General features: G+C 39.3%; 1 protein-coding gene across 1 annotated transcript; it reads right to left on the bottom strand.

The window, feature by feature from the left end:
- Positions 1 to 6,952: 6,952 nt before the first annotated feature.
- Positions 6,953 to 9,444, bottom strand: edn2 (endothelin 2). Its single transcript, XM_084738827.1, has 4 exons — positions 9,274 to 9,444; positions 8,492 to 8,645; positions 8,268 to 8,381; positions 6,953 to 7,642 (listed from the first exon to the last, which is right to left on the bottom strand). The coding sequence occupies exons 1-4, from the start codon at positions 9,341 to 9,343 to the stop codon at positions 7,555 to 7,557; spliced, it is 426 nt and encodes a 141-aa protein (XP_084594953.1). The 5' UTR covers positions 9,344 to 9,444; the 3' UTR covers positions 6,953 to 7,554.
- Between the last annotated feature and the right edge of the window lie 756 nt (positions 9,445 to 10,200).

The following is a 10,200-nucleotide window of genomic DNA, read 5'->3' as shown; positions in this document are numbered from 1 at the left end:
CTGCATTTAAGAGTCTTTTCTTATTTTTGAACACCACAAGTTTATATTTCAGCTCTGCCTTACAGCATTTGATAAAATAAGGAATTAAATAGTTGCAGTTGATGGTTCTAGTGTGCATAGTGCATCTACATATGTAGAGGACAATAATCTTGTCTCAGGGAATGGGGTTTATTTTGATCATCTGACATTTCCTCCAACATTTTCCTGTATCATCGCAAAAAGTTCATAAAAAAGTTAAACGTAAGTCAGTTGGACTAAATTATAATTCAAGTTCAACCTTTTGATTCATAATGCTACTTCCAATTTATGTATTGGTGGCTACTGAAAATTAAAATTATCATTCCACGGATAGATGAAGGTTTAAATTAGATTATACCATCTTAACTTCCTTATGCTTTGCTTTTTTAGTCAGCACCATCGCTACGTGTATGGACATCATGCACCATGTGTATTATGTATTACGTGTATTAATAAACTCCGTAGAGATGCCTCAGCTGACATTACTGTTTTTCAGAAGCTGTAGTGGCTTTTTAACGGTAGTGTGAAGAGGCTGGTATCATATGAGATGAGAAGACTAAGGAAACCACTGGTACCAACTAGGGCTGGGCGACTGGACGAATATATCATCGCCAGTTGCTTTTTTTGGCCAGTTTGTGGGACGATATTTGTCATTTTATTTTGCGGTCTGCAGAGTGACAGCTGCTGCCTCACACCGCGCTCTCATCCAGCGGCACAGTTCACACTCACTCAGCCGGACCATCAGCGCTCTGAGCTGGGTGAGGAGTCAGACTCTGCACTCTTTTCACGCAGTGCATTAAGGACTTAATTCAACCAAACCAGAGCTGGTGGTTGATGAAGAGTGGACAGACTAACAATGACGGTTTGGGTGAGGTTTAGTTTTGTCGAGTTTGAATGAAGTGTGTTTTACGAGGAGCTAAGGAGCCAATTAAGCTCGACTTAGTTCGGTATCATAGAAACTTGAATTCAGAAGGTGAACGGCTGTATTTCTCGGTTTAAAAAGGAAAATAAGTGTGAGAATATTTAATTTATTAACACTTTGTGAGTTTATTTTGTTTACTGGACATAGTGAAAGAACGCAGTGTACGTAACATAGTGAATTTACTGCTTGTGCACATCTCCCAGCTGAGACTGGAGAGGGTGGGATGAGGTGGGAAGGCGGGACAAAGAAATCACTAATCACCAATTGATAGGCTTTTTAATACATTGCTCAACCCTAGTACCAGCCTTGCCATGCTTGGTTTGGTTCTCTCTTCATGTTAAGCTTGTTGGGAAGCGTTAGGCTAAAGGGCTAAGTCATCCCAGGGTTAACTCTTGACCCCTCTTAGTCCCAGGCTAAAATAAGCAGTGTAAAAATCTCTACAGTGAGTTTATCAAATTGCATTATGCTTCATCACTGATGAAAAACGTCACACTCATCACCGCTGTCTGTATCACAGAGGTAGATGGACTGATAAGAATAAAAAAATCATCTTGTGACATTCATCTAAAGTTGCCAAACTACGTCATATCTCTTGTCTCATTTAAATCTTGTCACGATGCCACACAACACAATAACTGCGTAACCTTAGATAGTTCATGTGTGTGCACTAATTTTAGCACAAAAAAGGTTTCAGGTATTCTGCATCTTTTAAATGGAATGAATTCCAAACTGACCTCTAGCATCCCATCATTCCCTTTGGCGATTTTAAAGCTTTATTATCTGATGTTTTTTATGACCATTGTAATTGTTTTCACTAGGTTTTTGTTGCTTTGGGTGGTCTGGCCTTTTATGTTGTATTAATATTTCTTGTTCTGAGGTCTAAAAAAGAATTTCAATCTGAACGAGACAAAATTTATAAAGTGAGCCCCTCTATCCAAGTAGAGTAATACTTGGATAGAGGGTAATAGTAATTTGATTGCTAAGTGCACACTAGGTGATTAATCTCAGGTTAGACTTCCCTAACCTTAACTGTGTGTACATAAAAACAACAGGCAGGAGCTCAGGGAGACTTTCACAAACCATTACAATCACACAATCACAGTTTACCATCAGCCAGCATGTTGTGGTGAGGGTAAAACATCGTATAGGGACTAATACGGAGCAAAACAATGCACGAGTGTTATGACAACGGCTGATTAAGGTTGCAATCTCAACCCCCATCCAGCCCGTATCAGTTCCCTGAGCAAACAGCAGACATGCTCCTGTTTTTCCTTTGTTTCTTTTCCTCTCCCGGTTCTCTCCTGTGCTGAAGGAATTCTTCAGGAATGCAGAAAAAGCATCCTGTTTTCATTCCGCGCTCTTAGTCAGCTATTCACACTCCGCAGTGGTGCACGCTGGGGGGTCTTCGAGTTCTTACTGACGTCAGGGTAAATAACTAGGAAGTCACTATGAGCTAATGGAGGCACAGGTGGGTATTATCACTGCATGGCCTAGTTTGTTTTCATCCTTCCACACCTCGTCCTACACAAACACTTGCTCAAGCCAATTTCACAACATGTAGAAATACAAACAAAAAAAACTCATATTAATCTGTGACTGACTTTGAATGGTCACTGATTGTGATTATCTGTCATTCCTTAAACACTTGACCCATAACCCCGGACGTCCTGTAGATAATTAGAAACCAAAAGTCTCCAACATCCTCTGTAATAAACACCTTCTGAGCTCACGTCCCTCTCACAGGACGGCCTATCTAAAGTAAACATCTGTGTATGGAGCAACAGGACAGACAGACACCCAAGCGTGAGGAGATAACCTCCACACGTTACATTACGGACAAAGGAATCCCTCTCCTGTGTAGTAAACACACTTGTTTTAATTTGTCTCTCCGCCCTGTAGCAGGTCCATTGTGTACCTGCTCTGTAGTAAAAAGTTAAGCACAACTTCACCTTACTTTGTTCCGCACAGTCACACAAAAGGTCACGCAGGCTAAAAATGGTGTCTTAGGTCATTTCACGTGTTATCACGTACGTAGAGATGGCATGTCATTTTACAAAAAAAAAGTCTTAGAGAGAAAACGTCGGGTGAGATAGGTATATAGGTGGAGTGGCTGAATTGGTCAGACAAACACAGGACTTTTGCTCAGCAGACAGCAGCAGAAAGGGAAGGTGGAGTCCTATTTGCTTCTGCAGCTTATTTATACAACTAACCAAGCTAGTGGCACTACACTTAGCGGTCAGCTACTTTAGTCAAAATTTAAGCTACCTCTCCATGAGGAAACTCCATACATGGCCTTAGTGTTGTCCTGTTGGTATCCGAGGACGAGTCCCAGTCTGGCTGTTCACTAGGAGGCTGCTGAGCACCGTTCCATTGCCTTCTATTGGCGGCTAAGTGACCAGAAACACTGACCTGGAGGACATCAGTGAGAAAACCAGAAAGCATTTTCTCCATAAAATACGATCCACTTTCACCCAAATCAGTGAATTAAGTAATTAAGTTGTGCTTTTGTACAGTAACATTAATCAGTGAGGCCCGTGACCCAGACCATCGTATGCTCCATGTAGGCAGCTGCTGAAGCAGCCCACTGTAAAATGCTTTGCACATAATTTGGAGGCCCCTAACTACAGTATTTTGGTGAAGGAGAACAAGGTTTGAGGTGGCAAAAACCTGAAGATACACCAACATATCATAATGTTACAAGCTAGCTAATACATGTATCTTAGCTGCCCTAAAAGTTGAGGGTTGATTGACAGGTGGATGTCATGATTATTGGTTGAAACTGGTTGGTTTTAGCTTATATAAGCACATCATAAACACAGGAATAAAACATGGATTTTGAAATATATTTAAAAAGAAAACATTAACCACAACAAAAATCACCATGAAAGTCACCTCACTTTGATGATGAATGTCACCTGAATGACACTGACACTCACGAAAAGTTACCAGACTAAACAACATTAAATGGCATGTGAAAAGTTTAAAATGAGTAGACATGACACACAAAATGTCCTTAAAAAAGAGCATGTCACACTTGAAGTTACACTTTTATGGAGGTTTCAACAACATACTTATATTCTCAAGTGCAACTACACCTAAATCCATTGTTTTTTTTTTATAGGGTTCTCTTTTCTGTTTTGTACTGTCATTTACTTCAGCAGCAACATGCATTCAGAAATGACAATAATAAAGTTGTAATAGATTTTTGCAGCAGATGTTACTATAAACTTTGACCAGAAGGAGGAAATAATTTTAATAATTTATCAAATCTGTCTCTCTGTCATATATCAACTGTCCACAAAAGCTTTGCAGCTGGACATTTTGTTCTTATTTCTTTCAATGTAATGAGGAGGAGAAAAACTTAGTGGCACCCTTAGATCTTGTTGACACACCAGGTGAACTGTTGAAGGTGCTTTCACACCTGTGTTTATTTCATGTGGTTGAGTTCCTGTGCACTCTAGCGTCTTAGAAAACAAAAGGCTGGAAACAACAAGTCATACAGACACAGTGACTTGACAGTTTTGGCCTCTGGGATCCTGCATCAAAAATTAGTGAGAGAGCAAGTCGTGCAGCATTCCAAAGGTGCATTTGAACAAAAGTGAAGCAAATTTTTTAGCTATTGTCATTTGGGTGAATTTGACCTCTGGACCATTTACAGTTATTGGCTTCAAACAGCAAGTGTTCCAACTGTATATTAGCCATTACGTAGCAACAGATGTGTGTGTTCAGCTCAACCTCTGACTGAACTCAGAACTCACCATCAAATTCAGTTGAGTTATTTTCTTCCAGTCTGTCTCCTTTCCATGGGTCAAAATGATGTGGGGTAGAGGCAGGTACAGACTGCTCCTTCCTGGAAAAAACACAGTTGTCCACCTCAATATATCATTGTATTAATAACAATATAACTTTAAATACTACAATAATATGTATTGAAAACACACACATGATTGTGTTTCCATCACTTCAGAGGACACTACATTAATTTAATAATTTAATTGAATTCCTGGATACTTATCCTAACCCTACCCATGCTGACTACCTAACCCTAACCCTAACTTAACCCTAGCCAAAGTCTTCACCCTCAAATTGAATGATTTTTGTTACACAACATGAGTAATACATATCTACACACACACACACACACACACACACACAGGTCTATCCACAATTAAAATCAACAGAACTCACTCACGTTTGGACAGATTTTCAAGAGGTTTGGTTTGTTGCAAATGCCAGAAGTGTATTTATGATATAGGACACTTGGTTAAACAAAAAATGCAGGTTTTCACACCATAATATCTTTAATGATAAAGGTTTTCTCAATATAACATGACATTTAATACAACAATAGTTTTGGTGCCTCCTTTGATCTCCCATTTAGCCATTGCTTTTCAGAAATGTATTGTTTTTCATGAGACCTACACTTTTCAAGTAGCCCCTGTGCAGTTGTTTGTCCCATTCCATTGGGACACCTTCTATTCATAATTATAACATTTAATTACATAAACATAGAAAGCTATTTTCTGTCAGGACTTGCTGAAGTATCTCTGATTTCAGGTGAAGTGTTTGGGAAACAACTGGTGTTGATTGGTCCACAATGGACTGCCTGGATATCATTTATACACAGACATCCTCATCCTCAGGTCATGATAGTAGTGGGTCCTTTTAGAATCTATTTCCTCTTGTGCTGAAAAGACTTAACAACACTTAGATCCTTGTTTAAGTAGGTGTCATTTATGGACCATGTCACTGTAAATTGCTAGAACAATGTATGCTATATACATATACATATACATGTATACATACATATATATACATATATATATATATATATATATATATATATATATATATATATATATATATATATATATATATATATATAGGTTTAGTGTTGATGTGATTTGCAGAAGTTCAGGATTTAGTTCCAAAAATAGTTCTTGAAAGGGAGAATGATCATGGTGGAACCTGCAAATTGTCATAAAAGTATTGAATAACTTCAAATAATACTTCAAATTAATTAAGTCTGCAGGAGCGTGCAATTTGTAGCTGAAGATTCAGTGAGTGATACAGCAATGACATATAATTAGTCAAACAATTAAATCACCAGCGTGCCGCACAATATTTTCTTGCATTTTTATTTTGTCATACTCAATTCAGTGCATCATTCATACAAATATAAATCCATCTCTGAATAAGTTAGAGAATAAATAAATAAATTGTTCTATTTACAATATAATTCAGCATTGAACAGTAAACTTCTAAGCTGGTAAACTATTCATCATATACAGCATGTAGATATTTGAGGAAGAATATTTTCTAAGTTACAGTGGAGGTTCAAATTTCCAGAGAAAAGTGCAGGGCACAGATAAAGAGCTTTTGAAGTGCACAACACAGGTTAAGAGTCATAATTTCCCATTGGCTAATTACAGAGGAATTAAGTGAACATTTGTCAGGGGAAAAAAACAATAGTTGCATTTTTTGGCAAGCTGCACGTCATTGAAACCTTCTGGCTTATCTTCAATCAAAACATTAAATAGGAGCTATGCAATAAACAGTGGACCCAACACAATAGAACCACTGTACTTGTTATGCTAGCAGAAAGTCTACTGTATATGTGTGTGTAGAGCAGCTGACAATGGACCTTGTTTAAAGCTAATTGTTTGTTAGATAAATCCCAAAGAGATGACCTTCATTTCACTGTGAGGCAGTGCGTGCCAAGAGTGAACAAGCTGCCGTTTTCAAGTACTGCCTGATCATGAAAAAGCTATTTGCTAATTTGCCCTAAACATTAGGCAGAACAGCTGATTCCAGCTCTGATACAGAGGAAATTAAATTGAACCAAAGGTCAGCAATGGCAGAATAGGACTTTTGAGTAAACATTGAAAAATAAGTCCTAACTAATACAGAGTTGATATGGCTCTGCAATTAGTGATAATCCTGTGATTCTGTCAAAGTGAGTTGTGGATTTAAGATGAGTCCCAGGTTTTCCATAGAAGCCAAATAATGACAGAGCGGTCACTGGTTAATCTCTCTTGATGTGGCCGCCCAAATGGCTGGGCATCAGTTTCCATGTCCTTCGATTTAATTGATCCTTCCTTGGCATGTGTGGACTCTTGTCAGCTTCAGAAAAGTTCAAAAAGAGTTCAAGAAATGTCTCTAAACATCTCCACCCAACATTGTTCCTGCCGTAGGGCTTCTCTCTTGGTGAGCTGCCAGTCCTCCGAACACTCTGTTTTGTTGATCAAATTCTTGATCCACTGCCTCTTTTGCCTTCCATTTTTCCACCTCAACATCCCAAGAGTCGGTAAGACTCTTGGGATGTTCCAAGACCCTTGCGCTGGCATTGAAGGCATCTGGAGGGCTCTCTGTTCAATGGCAGTTGAACTATCTGGAGATCGCTCAGTCCTCTATCTCCTTGCCCGGGTCCTCAGCCTGTTGACCCCGCCTGGTCTGTCGTTTGATGAGAGACGCTCTTTTGCGATCACCATGTTGGATTTGACCAGAGATCTGCAGGAAAGATAGAAGAAAACAGGTAAGAGATGCTGCATGCAGTAGGTCTTCAAACTCAACATGATGTGGATTATAACGTTGATCCTTAGATTCCTCTTCATTTACCTGAGAGATGCCAGCAATTTGTTGCTGTTTGTGCTTGCAGATTCTCCCAATGGGCCCGAGACTTTAGTCCTTGGATTCTCTGAGCTGTGGACAGATAAAATGAGAGCATTAAAATAAGGACCTGTCAATGCCTCAGGGAATCAAATCTGTACAAACTGAGGCTTTTTCTTCATATTATTATACTATTTCAAGTGAAAGTATCTCTGGGTCGACCAAACAATTTCCTTGGAATCCAAAACTAATATATTTTTAGATGCCTTATGGGCAGGAATGCAAGGCATGCCTTACCAAACATCACCAAGGATAACATCTAGAGATGGTGACTAATCCATACTGGTGGTTTCATTGCCGTAATAACTCAAAGACGCAACAAACATCCCCTTCAGCAAAACCACAGATCTGAACTTTCCAGAAATAGCAACATTTCTAATAAAACGTTGTGGTTTCTTTCAAGGCCTTAAAGGAAATGCGGGACATTCTCTGCACTATGACAACTACCCCTATACTGCATTAACATTATCATAGACTGAATCATTTTGCCTCCTCTCGAACTCTTCCCCTACATCAACAAGCTGTTCAGGCTTGTCACACATGGCTGACGCTGGAAGGAGACACAGAATCTACTTTGATACGATCACGGCTACGTGATGGGAAGGTCTTCTTTTGCTGTAGGTCTAGGTAAGATTTAAGATAGAAGGATGGTGCTTACCTTTTACGGCAAAATCCAGAGCAGGTTTTATCGGCTGGGTTGCGGCATTCGCAACGGTCAGCTGAGCGGCGGCGACGAGACAGGGGACTTCCAAGGCCATACGGAAGGACTTTACTGTAAAAGAAAATGAAACTTTTTAGGACAACGGCGGTTTTACACAATCTTCTGGTCTAGTAACCAATGCAGCTCTCTGAGTGTATCTCTGAAGTCCTCTGCAGCCTCACCTTGGTGTGTTGACCCAGATAATATCTAGGTGGCAGAAGTAGATGCATTCTTTATCATCCCAGCTGTTGCAGGAGCAGCGTTTGGTCCTAACGCGGTGTGGATGTGGAGTCTGAGCTGGCAGCTCTGCCCGCTCTGATAAGGGGAGTCCACAACCTAGAAAAACACAAAGGATCCCGAGATTAAAAAGTGCCTACTAATGTTTTGCAGTATGACTGTGCAGTCAGTGATTATCACATGTAAACACAAAGAAATCCACTTGGCGGGCTAACACCCACTACTGCGGTCAAACAAATGTGATTGTGATTAATGGAGGGGCATATTTATCATATTAATCAAAATCAAACAATCGTGCAGGCTTTCGAGCAAGTGCTTGTATCAATAATGCTGCGGTATTGATTTATCAGAGGGAAATATTCTCTGGAAGGCTGAACCCTTTCTATTGTGCTTTCTGTGGTCACTGGCAGTGAGCATTATTTACTCATCATACATGCATTTTAATGATTATGTTCAACTAATTTTGTGTGATTTTTACGATTTTGTAATACAGACTATTTTTGGTGAACCTCAAACCCTAGCTATAACTCTAACCCTAACTTTTCTCTAAACTAATCAAGAATGTAATTGTGGGTAATTCATTGCAGCCTAAAGGAATTTACTATGAAAGCAAATTAATATACATGTTTTTTTTCTACTGGATTTGACACCTAAAATTCTACAAAAGTCTTTGTAAGTATTTCAAAAAAGCCTTAAAATCCCAAGAAACCAAAGAAAAGTTACTCACCCTCTTGCAGAGCCATGCAGATGATGAACAAAGTCATTGTCTTGCAGATGAAGGAAGCCATCATCGTCATCCCGTGTCTGATGTTCTGATGTGTAAAAGCAGCAGCAGTCAGTTGACACTCCGTGAGGTGAGGACAAGTCTTGTGTTGAGGCTGGAGAGCAGCAACAGGTGCTTTGTGTTCAGGCTCCTGCCAGGACATCTACTTATACCCACCCTGAGGGTGATATCATGACGGCCCCTCCCACCTCTGTGTATTCGCCGGCCTATGCAGAACAGTGTTGTTACACAACACACACATACTCCACCTGCCCTCCTCGCATTCCAGCAGTGACCTTAACATGCAGTACTGTCGGCGCCCCCAACAGGCCAAGAAGGGAGGGAGGACATGTAAGGGATTCATTTATACTGAGATTTTTACAGGTTGTAGATTTTAGATTGGAACAAACTGAAGTCTTTCTGCTGCGAAGCAATATATTACAATTAGACTGGAATTTAATTTTTCATGGCAGCTCTTGTCAAAGCAGTTAAATCATCATTGGACAAGGAAATAAAACCTAAACTTAGAATGTCCTAAACTATGACTAAGACTGAGAGTGAGACTGACATTCCAAACTGGAACACTGTAAAAAATCATGCAGGAATTTAGTGGAATCAACTAACGTTTAACTAACTCACTTAAAAACGTTTTATTTATTCAAATTAAACTTAAATTTTGTAGTCCTCCTTGTAGAACACTTCAGAACATATAAACATGAGTTCTGTTAACTCATGTTGAATAATGATGAGTTAAATAAATGTACTGTACAGAGTTCAATCAACTACTTAAATTAAATTTCATTAATTCTTCTTTTTATCATTTAAAAATATATCATGAAAACTTGCTTTGTGTAATACACTTTAAGATAAGTTATGGTTACTTGTTTTCAT

This window comes from Lutjanus erythropterus, chromosome 16 (assembly GCF_056507025.1).
Source record: "Lutjanus erythropterus isolate fLutEry1 chromosome 16, fLutEry1.hap2, whole genome shotgun sequence".
NCBI lineage: Eukaryota > Metazoa > Chordata > Actinopteri > Lutjaniformes > Lutjanidae > Lutjanus > Lutjanus erythropterus.
Note: the sequence above shows the minus strand (reverse complement) of the source record. Positions and strands in the feature narration are given on the sequence as shown.

Coding starts and splice junctions, on each gene's coding strand:
- edn2 (XM_084738827.1), bottom strand. CDS start 9,343: ATGACGATGATGGCTTCCTTCATCTGCAAGACAATGACTTTGTTCATC. Junction 8,646..9,273: donor CTGCATGGCTCTGCAAGAGG/GTGAGTAACTTT, acceptor GTGTTTTTCTAG/GTTGTGGACTCCCCTTATCA. Junction 8,382..8,491: donor ATCTGGGTCAACACACCAAG/GTGAGGCTGCAG, acceptor TTTCTTTTACAG/TAAAGTCCTTCCGTATGGCC.